At 39.4% G+C, this 20,218-nt stretch overlaps 1 protein-coding gene across 1 annotated transcript in view; it reads left to right on the plus strand.

The window, feature by feature from the left end:
* Positions 1–20,218, plus strand: part of ARHGAP15 (Rho GTPase activating protein 15) — a 633,529-nt gene that overhangs the window by 566,014 nt on the left and 47,297 nt on the right. The window contains exon 13 of the mRNA XM_053670683.1: positions 5,157–5,262. Coding sequence (XP_053526658.1) covers positions 5,157–5,262 — 106 coding nt within the window. The remainder of the gene's footprint in view (positions 1–5,156; positions 5,263–20,218) is intronic.

The following is a 20,218-nucleotide window of genomic DNA, read 5'->3' on the forward strand; positions in this document are numbered from 1 at the left end:
ACATGTTCATTATGTATATACTTTTTTCACTGGTAGATGGCAAAAATGAAGTTCCACAGGAAGGTTTTGTATGCAATTGTGGGTTCACAGCTTAGACTTTGGAGAGGCTACTGGGATATGGGTGGGAATCTGGAGTAGAGGTATTCAGAGCATGGGGTAAATAAAAAGGTCTGGAAATAAAGGTAAGAGCACATGTAAGTGAAGGGAGAAAGAATTACAGAGTTAATTATTACTGGAAAGATTTCTTTAAGTTGATTTTCAAGAGACAGCGGAAAGGAGAATGAGAGAAAGACATTGGTTTGTCATTCTACTTATTCATACATTCATTGGTTGATTCTTATATGTGTCCCGACAGAGAATTGAACCTACAACCTTGAGGCACTGGGACGACTCTCTAACCAACTGAGCTATCTAGCCAGGGCCTGCAATGATATCTATATAAGCTGTTTGGTATACAATTTACTGAAGAGTTGCTCTAATTTCCATGTAGAAAAAGTGCTTTGTTTCCCACTTTAGTTACAACGTAAAAAAGTCAGAGATATCTCAGTCTTCTCAAAACTCTCAATACTTCACAACAATGAGAAACCATATGTGGAAAGGGAAATATTAATAGAAAACGCTGTCTTTCACATGCTCACTGAATCAACTGAAGACAGTTGACAGGTCTTCAGTAAGCCGTGTGTGAATCTTAGCTCATTAACCACTCCTCTATTATGTACGCGATTCCAAGTCCTAATATGACACATCAATAAACCAGATCTGAAAAGGTGTCATTTCGATTTTAATGTTTCCAACTGTATTTTTAGATATTCCTCCACTTAGAAGTGTGTGAGTTATTTCCTGATTTCACAGGCTACAGGACAGTGGGTGTGGTATTGATTTGAATGGGAAGCCACTGCTTTTCTATAACCTTTTCAAAGATTTCGTTCTGATTATATTGTAAGAAAATAAAGGGCTACTCCTTGGTAACTTCAGCTCTCTCTAAACCATTGTTCAACTCCCCCTCCGTGTATTTATAATTTACCCACACACATCTGTGTACCACAGTTCAAGTGTCCAGTTCTTCACGTGTGGCTGAAAGTTGACAAGAGAAAAAAATCCTTCAATAAAATACACTTTAGGTAGGATGTTTCTTGTAAGTAGATATGGAAACCACCATATACTTTACAAGGGTTCTTGCATGTAACTGACTGCTCGCCAGTCAGATCATCAGTCCTCCAGCCTTTCCCAAGCATTTAGCGTTGTGAAATGTCAGAATGTCAGAGCAAGTGCATTGTCACTACTGGCACCAACTCAGTTCAAGTACAAACACCTTCAATTTGAGTGCTCACCTGAGAGGATGATTATTACTGAAAATGGAAAGTAAACCAGGCCCAGCATGAGCCTCAGAAATGGTGGGGAGGTGTGAACATTTATAAAGCAGTAACTTTTTATTAGTTGTTGCACCAGGTACATTACATACTATCTTGTTTAATCTATCAAACTGACCTTTTACATATTATTAAGAGAAAATAAGAAACTTGTCCAAGACCACATAGCTAATAAAAAGATGTTACACAATTCAAACCATGCTCTGTCTATTCTAACCCATGTTTGCATCTTTCATGTGTTCACTCATTCTCTCTTCATCCATTTAACCCACTGGATGCCAGTGTAAGAGCTTCCTAGCTTTATAGGAAAATCCCTAGTTTAATGTGAGAAATCAGTAGGCATTCAAGCCATGGTAATATATTCTTTAACTTTTTAAATTACAGTTTACATTCCATAGTATCTTGTATTCGTTTTAGGTGTACATCCCGTTGGTTAGACAATCATGTGCTTTACAAATTGTTCCTCATGATATTTCCAGTACCCAAATGACACCATACATAGTTATTACAATATAGTTGAATGTATTTCCTATGCTGTACTTTATATCCCCATGACTGTTCTGTCACTACCAATCTGTACTTCTCAATCCCTTCACCTTTTTCACCCAGCCCCCCAGCCCTCTCCACTCTGGCCACCACCAGTCTGTCCTCCCTATGAGTCTTTTTTCTGTTTTGTTTGTTCATTTATATTGTTCTTTAGATTCCACATATAAGTGAAACGATATGGTATTCATCTTTCTCTGAGTGACTTATTTCAGTTGGCACAATACCCTCTAGGTCCATATATGCTGTTGCAAATTATAAGATTTGTTCTTTTTACGACCAAGTAATATTCCATTGTTATATGTACCACAGCTTTTTTATCTGTCTATTGATGGGCACTTGTGTTGCTTCAAGCCACGGAAATATTATGTGAAATGTTGTATAAACAGAATGTTCTAAGTGAAACAGAACACAGAAGAAGGAGAACTGACTCTGTCTGGGGAAATTCATAATTATTTTACCTTGTGGTTAAACAGACATAGTAAAGTTTTCATTGCTGCCAAGGCACCATGGCAGTGACCTTGCAAATTCACATATTTTCAGTTTAGCAACCCTCAACCTTTCTTGAAATTCACTGTTGACTGGATCACATGTTCCCTAAAACTGAAGCTTGCTGGATATAACTATTTGAATCACTCTTTGTTTATCATCTCTGCAGCTTAATGTATGACTGCTACTTCTGCAGTCCTCAATGTCAATCGATCACTTTTTTGGAGATTCTGGCTTTGACTCGGTCATTACGATGGCCAGAGATTTCAGTAAAGTTCACCTCTCCTCCCTTCCCTTCTTCTCATCTCTACCACCTTTTTTTAAAACAATAAGTGTACTTCATTCAGGACTATTGGGACGGGTATAAGGACTACTACTATCACCTCCTCTATTATCCTCTTTATTGTCTGAACCAAGTGGTTCACCAGATTTTTAGGTAAATTCTATTACTAGAATGGGCTATATATCTTTGCATATAGTCATTCGTGTGTAGCATTAGCTTCAGATGGTTAAAGTCAAGGTATCCAAGTATCCCTAAGAGCTCTGTCCTGGTCATACTATACAAATTTTACTCTCATCTTCAGACTTGATTTAGTTCTTTTCATGAGTTTCTGGTATCCCATAGGCTCCCACTGGTCTTATGAAGCATCACACTGTCTTAGTATCATTAAGCTACAAGGGGACTTTCTACCCTTTTGGCAGGAAGATTAGATCTACTGTCTGCTATGATGTTACAACTGGCTTTCCTTTTCTTTTTTTTCTTTCTCTCTCTCTCTCTCTCCTTTGTCTCTTTCACTGGCAGTTGTCCAATCCATATTATATTGGAACTCTTCTAAGAATAACTGCAATTTTGAAAGCTGTGACTGTGGGAGGTATTATTTATAGGCCTTTGTGGTTTTAGGAGGAAGAAGAAAAGCTTCCAAGCCCAGTTCTAGTAGGAAGACTGCCCCCATCCCATTTTCGCCAAATACCATCTTCTGCAGGATATTTTTCCTATAATTTCTTATTTTTAAAAAGTAGGCTTTTGGCAACAGGATATTTGAACAAAACCTGCCAATTTCTGAAGTAACTCTTTCTTACTCTACTTTATTAAGTTCATCTACCTAGAAACAGGTGCCTGCAAATTGGGCTTTAGGAAGTACATTGTATTAAGAACCCTGTTTGGCTTTAGTATAAGAAAACCACTCATAAAGGCTTCAGTAAACAGAGCTTATTTTCTTATGTATGAGAAACCCAGACACAGACAGTACAGTACTGGTCTGCCTGCTTCACAGATTCAGAGAAGTGCCTTCTACCTTTGTGTTCCTCTCTGTTCGGTCTCAGTTCTCTGTGTCATCTCATGCTATAACCATTCTGTCTGCATTTTAAAGAGCAGAGGTAAAAAAAAGCTGAAAAGCTAAATCAGACCCCTATACCTAATCTTCCCAGGAGTCCCACAGAACACTGTGGCTCAACGGCCAATCTTAGTTACATGCCCACTCCAGCTGCCAAGGAAGCTGGGAAGGTATATTACCATTTCCTCATCCATGGAAGGAGAATGGAAATTGTGTGCTTGTCATCTGGAGCTCCAGGCTAGAAGTTAGAGATGAAAGTATAGAAAGGAAAAGTACCTAAGTCAATATTCATAAAGTGTTTAAGTTCAGTAAATTATTACAATTCTATACCCTGGTTAAAAGTAGGGTAAGATGAATTCCCTAGTGTATAAGTAACTTGGTTTTTATTATACCATTCCTGCCCATAAAAGTAAAAAAGAAACAAAATGAAAGAAAGCAATCCTTGTGGCATGCAGTGTTGAAGAACTTATTTTTTAAATATGTGTTAAGTTTTATACTTTCAATTTTTTCACTTTCCTAATTTGTAGAAAAAACAAAATGTATCATAAAGACAGGATAGCAGAGTACAATAAAAAATTCTTTACTCTTCCACAAAATCAAGCAAACAAAAGAATATTGGCAATTAAATCACAACGTGGGTTCTTGTGTGTTGGTTCCTTTTGCTGCTGTAACAAACTGCCACAAACTCAGTGAGTACAAACAACAAAAATATATTCTCTTACATTCCTAAAGACCAGAAGATGGAAATCAGTTTCACTTTCTTTCTCCAGTTTTTAGAGACTGTCTTCACTCCTTGCCCCGTGGTCCTTTATCATATAACCTTTTCTCTTTCTGCCTCCTCTGTCACATCACTTCTGTCTCTGACTCTATGATCCCCTTGATTCCTGCTCTACCACCTTCTTGATTACACTGAGCCCACCCAGATAATCCAGCAGAATCTCTCCATCTAATAATCCCCAATTTAATCTCACATGCAATGTATGTTTTCTATGGAAGGTAACATATTTCCAGGTTTCAGAGATTAGGACATGACATCTTTGGAAGTTCATTGTTTATCACACCATACTTCGTATAATAGTAAAACACTAAGATTTGATTCAATAGCTCAGTCAGTACCCTTTACATCACCTCCCCAGGAGTCCTTCATAGCGCTTTGACTTGAGCCTCAGTGGCTAGTCTTAGTCATATGGCCACACAAAGCACACTATTACTGCTTTCATGGTACCACGATCTAATTCAGAGTCAAAATGAGGAAACTCCATGACAATGTTGAGTACACCTTTTCCCTTTGACTCTTGAGTAGGGCTTTAAGCTGTTAAGTCTTAATCTAAAACTCTCCTAAGAAATTCCCTCATGTAGCTATGAGATCTTACTTTTTTTTCTAACCTTTGTTTTTATTGTTTTTGTTTTTGTTTTTCAGAAAAGCAAGATAACAACACAAGAATTGAAACTGTGAAGTCTCTTGTACAAAAACTCCCTCCACCAAATCGTGACACCATGAAAGTCCTCTTTGGACATCTGACTAAGTAAGTTATAAAGGTTTCTGGTTGTGTTATTGGACACTCATTTCCTGAATGAACAACATTTAATTTCAGATCTCTAAGACGACGGTTTCCAAATGTATCTATATCAGATGTTTCCCTCTCACTGGTTTAAGTCTTTGTACAGAAGATGGAGAATGTACTAATTATAGGAAGAAGAATCTACGCAAGGAATGTCTGAATGAATTTATTTTTCCTAGTCTTTTCCACAAATAGATATTTGTTGATTGATTGTCTGAACTGCAGCCAGAGCCCTGGGATGGCCTGTCTTTACTGTGTTATATAGTATAATAGAAAGAGCATGAGATATCTCAGACATGAGTCCAAAACCCAGTGCTGCCATGCACCAAATGGTAGGACCACAATAACTTACTTAAACTCTCTGAAATTTTATTTCTTCACCCGTAAAATGTTGACTCAGATTAATAAGGTGCCATCCTTGTAAACAGCTAAGAGAAGAGTATAAATGTAAAAGCCCAGAGGATCCAAAGACCTTGATATATTTGAAGAGCAGACCAGGATGGCAAAAGCCTTAACAACTAGGGTGATGGTGGTAGGAGTCAAGGTCACAAATGTTAAATGGGTATCAGGTCACACAGCGTCCCATGGGCCACAGTTAGACATTTTTATGCCATTGGAAATACAATGAACAAAAACAAAAAGTGCTAAATTGGGGAAGTATAAAAGATGACTCTGGCTGCCATGTAGAGAATGGATTGCAAAAGCAAAAGCAGGGGAACCTATTTGGAGCCTACCACAGTAGTCCAGGCAAAAGATCATGGTTGCCTGAGTGGAGGCCATAGAGATATTCTGGAGGTGGGTCAGGTTGGATGTGCCTGATCAGGATGCAGTGGGAAAGAGTAAAGAGAAATCAAGCGTGCCTCTTAGGGTCTAGGCTTGAGTGAATGGAGAAATGTGTACAACTGGGGGAGGAGCAGGATGAATAAGAACTGCAGAATGGAGAGGTCCGTTTTGGACATGTTAAGTTTAAATCACTGTCACTCATTTGCCCTCTGTTAGTGCCTTCCTCAGGTAAGGCAGAGCTCAGTATGAGTGATGAGGTTTTACCTTTCACCATGTGCATATAGTAATGTTGAAGCCTGATAGAGGTTCAAATGTATTGGGCAGCTCTGCTTTTGTGAGATTAAATCTCCTTAATCACCCATTCCCTGGATCAGGCCATTCCTACAGATTATCCAGCTAGTTCATTACATGAATTGTAATTATAAATATAATACATGTATTGCACACACAAAAATTTAAACTGTGATGAATATTTGATTAAAATTTGAAATTTGCCTGCTAGTCACTCTCAGCCTGCTAAACAGAAGTAACTAACATGTTTGTATATATCCTTCTACACCCATTTCTAAACATATGAAAACACATGTATGCGGTTGTTGCTTGTGTTAAAGCACATGCAGCACATGTCCTCCTGCAACTACTTTAGAACTCACAGTCGTCCACGTCATTGAACAGACTTATCTGAGTCTGGCCATTGATGATACAGTATTTCATGGTATGAACATCTCGTAATTTGGTTAGCCAGTCACTGCATTAAGTAGCATGTTTTAATCTAATTCGCCATACTAGTTTATTTCTCATTTTACTCCCAGAGGAGAACTTGTGTCAAAGTTCAGAAGACCTCTTATTAGAATGTCCCTTCTTGTCACCTCCATATTCTGGCTACAGTAAGAAACCTAGTGTGAGTTAATGAAAGGATCTTAGGCTTTAAAGAAGTGGATAGGTCCAGAGTCACACCGTTATTCTATACTTTACTCCCTTTATGATCTCTGGCACATAAAATCGAATTTAATTTAATAATATCAACCATATCTCGTGGTTATGAGAATTAAATGAGATAATGCATATAAATGCCTGGCATAAGGTAAGCATTCCTCAAATGTTCATTCTTTTCCATAGAATCCAGTCACACTATGAAAGGCATCTCAAGTTACAAGTAAATACTGGAATGCTTATCTCAGTAACTTTAACTGGACAAAGTCATAAAACAAATGGAAAACTATATTTCTAATACTATGCAATACCCAGTCTTGCGGATCTTGAGAAATACCAATTACCCAATCTCAATTATTCCATTATTTTTGACTGAAAAAAAGCAGCTATAAAATTTAAAAATTGAGCACCAGCTAAACTCTTCTTTAAAAAAATAAAACACACTCATGAGGACCCATCTCTTTGTGCCATACATTCCAGTATGAACAATTAATGTCTGATTGTGTTTTTACATGTAAGTTAATTTCCTGATTTTGTTAGAACTTTCATTTAGCTCAGAAAAGATGGAAATAGATGTTTATAACTATGATTTAAGATCAGATTATTATCTCACCTTAACAGCATTCACATTATAAGATTTTTCATCATAGGTAGAGAGAAAAAGTATTATTTATTAGCCACCAACCTTCCATGAGTGGCATGACCATACTCCACTGTGCACTGATTTATAAACTGGGTTTAATTATGCACAAGTGTGTGTACATGATTATATCTTGTTAAGCATTTCTTGCTAAGTTTTTGATAAACAGCCAATCGTGGCATGTCATCAAAGCCTGAGAAGACTAAATAAGAAGATTGTTTAACGAGAATTTAAATATATTCATGTTTGAAAGAATCATTAGAATGTTTTCCTTAGTCTTGATGCATTTGGTAGTTCTTCAGAAAAATCTATGATCAACACTTGTATGTAGTGTTTATTCCAAATGGTTGCATATATATATATATATATATATATATATATATATATATATATATATATGTGTGTGTGTGTGTGTGTGTGTGTGTATGTGTATATATGTATGTATGTATATATTGAAGTTTGTTTAGTGAGGGTCAGGAAATGTAATGAACTGCCAGAAATTCCACTTGACCTATGTACTCTACAGCCAAGAGAACATAACTCCATTTTTGCAGAGAACTGAGTTGCACATTCCCTTGAAAGCACAGTGACTACCAGCTGAGAAAACTCAATACAGCACAGTTGGACTAGAAGCTGAATGCAAGCTCTGGCCACAAAGCCAGAAATTTAAAGGGTTATGATTCAACTAAACATAAGATTACACAATGGCTATAAAAGTTAAATAGTCTCAGAGCCCAGAGTCCTCATTCTTGATCAAACTCAAGGTCAAGTTCTATGCTTTTGCTGTAACAGCATGAGATCAGGAATTCAGAATAAGCTATCGTTTCAATATGCCATCAACTAGAAACCCTTATTAACAGCCACTTTCACAAATTGACATTACAGTGAGAAGCATGGGAGGTCCTGGGTACCTTCTGAATCATCACATAAATGGCAAGTTCTATCTCTGTGAAATATGTGTCAAGTGCGTTTTCCCCTAGCCCTCTTCTTTGAAAAGACAGAGAGGTAAAAGGAGGACAAAGTCGATGGGAGGAGGACCTGGAAAGATAAGGTTTACTTCCTGGTGTTTGGCAGTTGGCGGTTGAGAGGCAGGCAAAGGATTAATCTAAGGAATAGAGAATTGCCGGAACTTTATCTATCAGACAATTGCATATGTGCTTAGTGCTTATGAACAAGTCGCCTGACAGCAGAGTGCAGGGCAAACGAGACAGACTGAGAAAGGAACACAGGAGGCCACACGGGAGTTGTCAGGGGATTGCAGTGGTGATCATCAAATGGAGGGAAATGGTCCAGATCATGAGACTTTTCAAAGAAAACTTCCACACAGTTTTTATTTCACTCATTTCTCTTTTGCCCATATCTAGTCAGACCTGGAGATAAGTCTGAGGTTTCCAAGCTGAGTAACTGTGAAAATAGTCCCTGTGACATTAACTTTAAAAAAGCAAAAGTAGGTACTGTTTAGGAGAATGCAACCTTTTCTCTATTTTGCAAATGCATCAAGGGGAAAAACAAAGATGAGGTTACAGAAACCTAATGAAATAGGATGAGTCCCATTTTGTCAGGTGTGTACTAAGCCAAGCCCTCTGCAGGCTGCTCATTGCGATGTACCAACCTGTGTGTACAAAACGTTGTACACATAATATATCTCAAGAATGAAAACTTTGAAAACCTTTGTACCTTTTGAGTGGTCATCTTCATTGCTGGGATCCTATCCTAAGTAACAGGAGGCGGTTTATGCAGATAAAAGCATTTACAACAGGAAGTTTTCACTGGTAGAAACCAGGAGACAACCAATGTGATCAGTGATAGAGGAAGGTTAGATAGAACATGGTTCATTGTGTCAGAGCACATCTCGTTTTTTTTTACTGAAAGGTAATTCACAGTTCATTGTTTGTTTGTTTGTTTTTAATTTGGAAAAATTCTTGTGTTAAGTTAGATAAAGTCAGGGATACAGTATTTTATATACTCAAAGAGAGTGTAACTATAAATATATAGTTACCCCATATTAGGTTCTAGATAAGCATTATACACTGACATATACTATTGTTATAGTAAGAAAGACATAAAATAACATTTAATGAAATAAATATAGGAAGAATTGCGAAGGCGGGGTTGTCAAATTTCCTGGCTTCCAGAAAACTCATCTCACCACAGAATCTTTTTCCCAAAACTGTAGTTTCCATGCTGGCCTGACTCAGCCCATGTCTTCAGTCTCAATGAGGCTATTTCCACATGTTCTACAAAACTACATGACACCTCCAATGCCATGCCCAATCCCCAGGTGAACTCCCCAGCCTAACGCTGTTGTCTCACTGGCCCTATGTCCACCTGAGCCACATCTTGTTTCATTTTCCCACATCCAACCCTTTCACCTTCAAAGCTGGAGGATAACCTAGGCTCCTTATTTTTCAGCAGGCATGAGGAGGCTGAGGCAAGCACAGACCTTCCTGTGCTTCTCCCGCAGAGCCTCGCCGAGTGCAGGAGTTTCCTAGGGACAGTTCTCTTGCTTGTCATCTAACTTATCAGAATGTTTCTCACAGCGAGAGTTTCCTGCCAGGCAGAACACCACACTAGCTTTGTGGAAGCCTGGTAATTGAGATATTTTGAAGCCAGTCGGGCCTTCTCTTATTCCTCAAATCCCCAGTGTAAACCCTCCTCAAATCCTATCAGCTACACATCTATCTAGAACTGGCGCTGAACTTGTGAAGTCCTGGGATTCCTGTTATCACGAATGTCAGGAAGGGGTTCTAGCTATTGCTGAAGACTGTTCCCACATTTTTATTTCCAGCATATAATAACATGTGATAATTACAGAAAATAAATACAAAAATATACAGCTAACCTGAACTTGTTAGCCAGATTTACTTTGAGGCGTGTATTTTGAAAGACAAAACAATCTCACATTTTTGAAAGGGGTGACATAAAAGTACTTCCAGTTCCCATGTAGTCAGATATATAGTGTTCAAAGAAAGTCAACATGTCTTTAAAATGTGTGGCTTTTAGAGATGACTTATGAAATAAAGTCATCCATTGGCTTTCAAAAATAGCCTTGGGAATATACAGTGTCTGGCACAAATAACGCCCCTCAGTTATTACAAAATCATAAGCGTGTGATTCTGTAACATAACAATGTCACACTCAAGCACACCATGTGACATTTTAGGTGAACTGTCCAAATTCAAACTATAAAATATTACACCCATATTATTGCCCTACCAACAACACTCAAGCAGGCCTTACTTCTGCTGGACCCTGTGTTTGCTGCAGATTTTAGATGCAAATAACATATAGGAGACTTGCCCTTTGTAAAACAGGCTGAAAGCAGAGCCGAAAAATCTTCCCTTTTGTATTGACTCTCAGAAAATCTTCCAGCTGTTCGCAGAATTCCAAGGTGAAAAAATGATATGGCTGAATAGACAAATCTCATGGAAGCATGCCAGTTGAATGCCTCGTTGAAAGGCGAAACTATTGAGCTGTGGCTATTTTGTGAGAGTAAACTGATATTTAAAGCTTCTCTGTGGTCTTCATGGATGTTGAATAAAATACTCTACAAAAGCATGTCTAAGGCAACTCAAATGATGATGATCTAGAAATATAAGGGGTGTCTGAGGAAACAATGGCAAGGAAAACAATCCATCTACCCTGCCTTGAAAATAACATAGTGGGCATTTCTGATATTTGGGGGTAGGGGACATGAGACATGGCTAAAGAAAGACCTGGAAAGCCCACGAGTCCTTGGCCTTCTCACTGATCACGAAGAGCAGTGCCTGGTAAAGCTCTCTGCCTCCCCAGGCCTCTGAACACTCAGTTCTGCTGTGCCTTGGAACAGGCTGTGTTTTTCTATGCTGTCTTCTGGCACGCCACCCTTGTTCTGTACACTTTGTCTCTCACCCAACCACAATACCTGATATCCAAAGACTTGCAGGCCATGGGTATTTTTACTGGAAAATGAGGAACCTGTGCAAATTGTTATTTTCTTTTTTTTCCTCCCTGAGGGACAAGGGCTGCAAGTTGTTTGAAATAAGCCAGAAGCCTAATAGCTCCTTTGCTTGTGTATTTGAAATGGCACCCTAATCACTTTGAAGAGCTAATGTACTTCCTATGGGTCTGAAATTTCTCAACTGGACTCCCGTGGCAGAATTTGACCTGGTAGTTAAGAAAATTAATTACTCTGATCTTGAGGATGAAGCAAGAGTTCCCAACTCCCTGTAGTAATCATTAAAATGTCATCTACTTAGAAGACATCTTGGCACAGGATTTATAAGGTTTGTGAGCTGGGGACTAAGGTTCAATGATCCTTCCAGTGGTGGATCCTTGTTCTGAAGGAAGGCTTTAAGAGATAAGGATTTTTAAGACCGGAGTGAAATTATTACTTTTGATCTTTTGATTTAACATTTTATGGTAACATTAACCACCGAATAATAGGAAACAAAACAAAACTTAAAATGGCTACTGCCCATCTATCACTGTCTTCTCTCCTGTCAGTGCTGGCCCACCCCTTGGAGGGTAATTCTCTCATGAGAGGTAGGGGATTTTTAACTTGCCCCACCCTTCTCCACTATGAATTTTGGCCTTTTACCTAGTGGAAAGAACCAAGGATTTGGAATCAGAAGACATAAGCTCACATCCCAATCTCAGCCCTTAGAAGCTGTACAACCTTAAGAAAACCTTTTAATGTCTCTCACCCTCCCTTCCACTCATGTGTGCAATAGGTCAAATAAATCTAAACTTGTGAAAATATTAACTATAAAACCTTATCCACCCATTCCTTTAGGAAGTTTTAATGAGTGGCTACCGTATTCCTGGCACTGAACTAGATCAGAGATCAGAAACTATGGCCTATGGAACACACGTAGCCTGCTACCTATTTTTCTCAATAAAGTGTTACTGGAAAGCATACACACATATTTATGTATCGCCAATGGTTACTTTTATGTTGTAGCGAAAATTTATATAATTATAACCAGTTACACTAGGCTGAGAAAAAATATTTCCTCTCTGACCTTTACACAGAATGTTTGCTGACCCCTCAACTTGATACTAGAGGCAGAAAGAGACTTTTACCCTCATGCTTCCTTTAGTTTCCTGGAGTAAATTATAAGATAAACTATGCTCGCTCGGATTTCAGTCCATTCTGCCACTTCCCACAACCAAGAGATAGCCATCCTATCAGATGCACAATTCAAAGCACTGTTGATCAGAATGCTCACAGAATTGGTTGACTTTGGTAGCAAATTAGATGAAAAAATGAAGGCTACACTAAGTGAAATGAAAGAAAATGCACAGGGAACCAATAGTGATGGAAAGAAAACTCAGACTCAAATCAATGGAGTGGACTAGAAAAAAGAAAGAAATAACCAAACAAAAATGAACAAAGAAACAGGAATTCAGAGAAATGAGGAGAGGTTTGGGAACCTCCAGGACATCTTTAAATGTTCCAACACCTGAATTATAGGAGTACCAGAAGGAGAAGAAGAAGAAGAGCAAGAAGGGGAAAACTTATTTGAACAAATAATGAAGGAGAACTTCCCCAATCTGGCAAGGGAAATAGACTTCCAGGAAATCCAGGAAGCTCAGAGAGTCCCAAAGAAGTTGGACCCACGAAGGAACACACCAAGGCACATCATAATTACATTACCCAAGATTAAAATGAAGCATAGAATTCTAGAAGCAGCAAGAGATAAGAGGAAAGTCACCTACAAAGGAGTTCCCATCAAACCGTCAGCTGATTTCTCAAGAGACCTTGCAGGCAGGAAAGGGCTTGAAAGAAGTATTCCAAGTCATGAAATGCAAGGATCTACAACCAAAATTGCTCTATCCAGCAAAGCTTTCATGTAGAATGGAAGGGCATATAAAGTGTTTGTCAGATAAGGTCAAGTTAAAGGAGTTCATCATCACCAAGAGAAGATAAAAAATATGAACAGTGAATGGACAGCAAACTCACAGTTATTAACAACCACACCTAAAATAAAAGCAAACTAAGCAAATGACTAGAACAGGATCAGAACCACAAAAAATGGAGAGCACATGGAGGCTTAGCAACAGGGAAGTGGGAGGAGGAGAGAGTGAGAAAAGGTACAGAGAGTAAGTATCATAGAAGGTAGGTAGAGAATAGACAGGGGAAGGGCAAAAATAGCATGGGAAATGTAGAAACTAAAGAACTTGTGACACATGGACGTAAACTAAAGTGGGGGACTGTGGTGGGAGGGGTGTGCAGGGTGGAGGGGAATGAAGGGGGAGGATATGGGACAACTGTAATAGCATAATCAATAAAATATATCTTTAAAAAAGATCACAGTCTTCTTAAGTGTTAAGGATAGCCTGTAGGAAGCCAACACTAGATGTAGTGAACCCAGTTAGTTAAGAGGCTGGCTTGATAGTCCAAGCTAGAGACCCCAAATTAAGGGAGAAGGAATGGGGAAAAGGGAGGGACACAGGAGGTGAAGAGGAGGTTGAATCAGCAAGATGTACTCACCAAATCCGAGAGATTAGAAAGCAGGAAGAGTTCGGGGTGGTACCCAAGTTTTGGACTAGTCAAGTGATGATATCCTTAACTTACATAAAGGAAAAGACAAAATTGGAGGGATGAAAGAGGTAGAAATTTTAGGGACATGATATGATTTGGTTATTGTTTATGTTCCACTCATTAGTGAAGTTGATTAGAGGATAAGAAATATATGTTTAGAAGGCTGGAAAGATTGGGATCTAGGTATGAATTTGGGAGTTATTGGTTGAAAGATGGCAATGGGGTAAGGTCATAAATAACCCCCAAAAGATAGTGTGAAGAGAAGAGAGTTGAGGACAGATTCCTGGGGATGTCTGACACTGAAGGGGTCATCACAGGAAGAGACTAGGAAAGGAGTCTGAGAACGACATGCATGCTGACTGAAAGAAAACTTGGCAAGAGCAGAGGTATTATTTTTGTGTGGTTAAAAACTATTACTTCCAAAAGAAGGCCTAGAAAATTCTCATGACAACAGAACATCAGGCAGAATTTCTAGTGACAATTACCTAGTGTTTTAAACTTCAGTTTTTGGCTGTTGAAAATTACAGGAATAAATATAACAATCTAGAAGGAAAATGTTGGTGCAGATGGAAATCATGAAGGACTGACCTGGTCCCCTCATAGCAAACAGTAGACCACAGGCTCCAGGAAGGCAGCAGTTTGGGTCACTTGGTCTCCTGCTACATCCCTAGAGCCTTGTGCAGAGTCCCACACATGACAAACATTCAGCAATTTTTGTTGAACAAATGGAATCACATCACATCACTGAATGAGATGACACTCTAATAGCCGGTGATGGTTCCACTTAAGACCAACTGGAAACTTGGAAACTCCATATATTTCAGGTTAGGACTAGGAAACATTACATGTTGAGGTTGTTGGTTCCTAAGCTCTTCCTTTCGATTTTTCTCCTCACGCAATATTTATATTTTCATCATGATGAAGAGAAGAGTGGCCCTGATTATAAAAGAAGTAATACGCATTCATATTAAGATTGCCTGTTATGAGCCCCTGAGTACAGTGACAAATGGGTGGTGAAAGGGGGCTGAGCCCACTGAAGAAGCCTTGGTCAGGGAGCCTGGGACCACCCATCCGTGCCGGTACCTGTTAGATCAGTCACTGCCGTCCAGAGTGGGGTTGCCCTTTCTCCTGACTTCTTGATCATCTGGGACTTGTAACAGATTTTGGAATATAAAAATTTAGTTTTTAATTTTCTGGCATACCCCCTCTACTAAATTAAAGACTATCACTCCTGTCTCCCATTATATCAACCCAAACTGCCTGTCCATCATTTTTTCCAGATCTACTATTGTCCTCTGTAGTACTACCTTGGATTATTTAGCATTAGGTGAAGGAAAAAGAACACCTTGATTACAAAAGCTTGCCCTCTGCTATGAAGTGTATAAAGAACTTCAGTTTCCATTTCATGAAGCAGAGAGAGTGAACTTCAAAGTGAAAGGGGGGGAAAATCAACCAGACCTCAAGTCACCTGATTTCCAGTTCACTAGACCACACTCTGTTTTCCTGCCAATACCAATACTCAACCGCATTTCTAGGGAAGAAGGAACAGTAAAACAAAGAGCAAGAGACACGAGCCAACTGTGATAGAATCACAAGTCCATCACTTGAATGCTCTTTTTTTTTAATTGAACACCAACTATAATCTCAGCTCTTTAAGTAAAATTACTTAACTAGTGACTGACATATAGATATAAGGGTTTTTTTTCTGAGGTCTGTGTTCTCCCCGCCTCTCTGTTCCTCTCTCTCTCACTCTCCCCTTCTCTTTCCCTTCCTCCCTCCCTCAGACACATTGCTTTCCACCTAAAAAGCAGTGAGGAAAATTTTATTTTTAGGGGTTCTTTTTAAAAACAAGTTCCATGTGCACATTCATTAATGCTGTGTGTGCGTGTGCATGTGTGTGAGTATATTTGTACACTTGGGTTACATTTTTTACAAGGCAGTGAAGGTTCTGCCTTTTACCACCTTCTTTCTCCTCTTTAAATGGAAAGCGCTGAACCCAGATGCCCGACCAGGGAAGATACTCTTCCAGAAGCAGCATCTGGCTTCCTGGCAAGCCCTTCAGGAGAGTTGTTTGGGGAGCTTTGCAGTTGTCTCCTGGCCTGTCACATGCCTCAGATACCATGGCATCTCTGACTGGCACGTCCAGGCAGCTGCCAGTTCCTTTTAATTCACCTTTAATTCTGAGAACTACTTCCCTCATTTTCATGTCTTACTGGACTTATTTTTCTCCCCACTGCTTATAAGAATTCCAGGACAAGACTAATATCTCAGTGCTGTCTGCCTGACAAATTCCTCACCAGGCCTCTCTGTCTTTTGAACCCGAGTGAAATCCAGAGCCATTTTGTCCTCAATTAAAATAGGTTATTCTTAATAATATTTCTTCGCCACTTCTTGTCAGCAGAGCTCCTTATAAACTGTGGGGCTGTTCCCTGAAAAGAAAAACAAAACATTCCATACGGATAATTTATTCTGGTCTGTACACAAGACATGAAAGTATTCTTGACATTTGTGTATTATTTAGTTCAATCACATTGGCTCTCTGCACCCTTGTCACACCAGGATGGAAAGGACTTCACAGGACTGGGAACAGTGAGGTGACACAGCAGCATTTACTAATGGCACCCACTACAGGACATGACGCCTCTTTTAATGGAGCTTCATTTTTTTTACCTGTGTGTGTGTGTGTGTGTATACATACATACATATAACTTGCGAAGGATTCTGCGGAGTTTTTCACTGGATAATTGTGAGGAACGCAGAGTCCGATGGTAGCCCACGCACCAGGGAACCGTGACAAGGTGCTGACAAGTCCGCAGCAGCACCCGGAATGCAGAGGAGAAAGCAGACATGAGAGCTGCAGGGTGATATCCAGGAATACTTAACTCAGGGTAGCTGCACATTTCCATGCTGTTGGGGTTTTTTTTCCTCTCATACAAGAAGACGCTGCAGATTATGTACAAGATTTCAGATCTCAAGTCTGTATTGTCTGGGTTAAGAAAAGACTGCGCTTTAGCAGTGGACAGGAAGAAATCTCAGCCACAAATAATACCTGCTCTGTGCCAGTGGAAGACTCAACCTGACACTTGACTTCGGAGGCGTACAAAACTAAAACTATGACAGAGACAGACTCGTAGATGGAGAGCAGATGATAGCCAGTGGGGAGGGGAAGTTAGGGGGTGGAGGGATTGAGTAGAAAGGAAAATGGACTCATGGGCAGGGACAACAGTGTGGAGATTGCTGGGATGAGGGAATATAAAGGGACTAAATGGTAATGGAAAAAATACAATAAAGATTAAATTTTTAAAAAAAAAACAACAACCTAAAACTACAGACTTGCCTGGAATGAGACCCCCTGGAGAACAAGAAAATGGTTTAGGGGATGTTTGTATCAGGACATTGGAAGAATCTCCCTCAAAACCATCTATGTGTAATGATAGAGCTCAGACTTAACATCACAATATTTATCTCTGCCTCAATGACATGTTTTTGGTCTGTGATTTTTTTTCTCAGGTTAATTTACTAATATATACAAAAGAAGTTATAAATACATGCAGAACTTAGAAGCCTTACACTAAAATACTGCCCTTTGTATAGAAATAACTGTTGCTGAATTCCAGTAATTTCTTCTCTTCTGTGTCATACATTCTTTTTCACCAGGCTGTTTTTTCCTACATTGTCCCCTTTCTTTTTTCTGCAAATACTTTCATTCACACCTCACTCTGAGAACTCTCTTCATCTTCAAAGCATTTTTGCCTCCATCATCTGTCACCCATTTATTCATGATACAAATACCTCTGAGTACGCATCCTGATAGACACAGAGTTGGAAATGAAGAAGCTTTTATCAAGATAACCATCAGCCCCCAGGATTTGAAAATCTTATTCAATCAGGTTATCTACTTTCCGGTCCACTCACAGAATGTTTACTTCCCCGCCAATCTTGCTCTCACTTCCCAAAGCTCTGAGTCTAGTCCTTCCTTTTCTCGAGGGGATTTGCAGAGCAGCCTCTGTGTTATGGGCATCTGATTAGTCCATCCACCGGGTTAGAGTAGAGGAATCCTGCTCCGTTTTCTTTCCCATTTTCAGTGACATAAGAAGTAGGCAAGAAGAGGTGCTGGCACCAGGGTACTAAAGCCACTTTTTTTTTCCTGCTTTCCATAAACTGGAAGCCAACATACATCTCTTAATAATAGTCTCCCCTTTATTGATTTTGGTGTTTTATTTGTTTATTCTTTTTATTTATTAGCTAATTCATTTATCTTTCATTGTGTTTGGGATATGGGAATATAAAAAAATTACCCCTGCTCTAAAGGAATTTTTATCTAATTAATTTGTGTCTCTGTGCTTGGACATCAAAACAGAATAAATTTACTACTGCAAAGTGATATTTCACTGAAATCTGATATTTTTTCTCCTTCGAACACTTTTTCTTTTTTCCTTTTTAAATTTTATTTTATTTTATTGATTATGCCATTACATTTGTTCTATTCCCCCCTTCATTCCCCTCCACCCTGCACACCCCTCCCCCACCATTCCCTCCTTTTAGTTCATGACCACGTGTCTTGAGTTCTTTAGATTCTATATTTCCCCTACTATTCTTAGCCTCTCCCTTATCTATTTTCTATCTACAGTCTATGCTACTTATTTTCTGTACCTTCTCCCCCCTTCTCCTTCTCCCACTCCCCTGTTGCTAACCCTCCATGTGATCTTCATTTCTATGGTTCTGCTCCTGATATAGCTGTCCTCTTAGTTTGTTTTTGTTTTAGGTGTGGTTGTTAATAACTGTGAGTTTGCTGTGCTTTCACTGTTCATATTTTTTATCTTCTTTTTCTTAGATAAGTCCCTTTAACATTTCATTTAATAATGGCTTGGTGATGATTAACTCCTTGAACTTGATCTTATGTGAGAAGCACTTTATCTGTCCTTCCATTCTAAATGAAAGCTTTGCTGGATAGAGCAATCTTGGTTGTAGGTCTTTGGATTTCATGACTTGGAATACTTTTTTCCAGCCCCTTCTTGCCCGTAAGGTCTCTTTTGAGAAATCTGCTGACAGTCTGATGGAAACTCCTTTGTAGGTGACTGTCCCCTTATCTCTTGCTGCTTCTAGGATTCTCTACCTCATTTTAATCTTGGCTAATGTAATGATGATGTGACTTGATGTGTTCCTTCTTGGGTCCAACTTCTTTGGGACTCTCTGAGCTTCCTGGATTTCCTGAAAGTCTATTTTCTTTGCCAGAATGGAGAAGTTCTCCTTTATTATTTGTTCAAATAAGTTTTCCTCTTCTTGCTCTTCTTCTTTTTCTCCTTCTGGTACTCCTATAATTTGGATGTTGGAGTGTTTAAAGATGTCCTAGAGGTTCCTTAGCCTCTCCTCATTTTTTTGAATTCTGTGTCTTCATATTTTTCTGTTTAGTCACTTTTTTCTTCCTTCTGGTCCACTACCTTGATTTGAGTCCCAGTTTTCTTCCCATTACTATTGGTTTCCTGTGCATTTCCCTTCATTTCAATTAGTTTTGCCTTCATATGTTCCTCTAATTTGTGGCTAAAATCGACCAGTTGTGTGAGCATCCTGATCACCAGTGTTTTGAACTGTGCCTCTGATAGGCTGGCAATTTCATGTTTGCTTAGATTTATCGGTTCTGGGGTTCTGAGTTCTTCTTGAGCCATGTTTTGATCTGTTCACGCATGTTGTGTTTGAGGAGAGACACCTTAGGTGTTCACCAGGGCGGGGCCACCCAGGTTGCTGGTTTGTGATGCTCTATGTGGGGGCAGGGTCAGAGAGGGAGCAATAGCGGTCCCCTCTGCTGCTTCCCACCACAGGGGCCTGCGCAGTCTGTCTCAATGCTCATCCCTTCACTGGTTTATCTGCGCACAAATGTGAGACCACAGTCAGCCAGCCACCCCACACCTTCACTGGGTCTTCCCGTCACACCCTTGGCTGCCTGCACACTTGGGTCAGGGGATCTTTTTTGCCCAACCCGCTCCGCTACTGGCTCTGCCCCTCTCACTGGTTTAGCTGAGCAGTTCTTTGTTGTTGGA

The sequence above is a fragment of the Artibeus jamaicensis genome, unplaced genomic scaffold, assembly GCF_021234435.1.
Source record: "Artibeus jamaicensis isolate MK-2021 breed Jamaican fruit bat unplaced genomic scaffold, CSHL_Jam_final contig_603, whole genome shotgun sequence".
Lineage (NCBI taxonomy): Eukaryota > Metazoa > Chordata > Mammalia > Chiroptera > Phyllostomidae > Artibeus > Artibeus jamaicensis.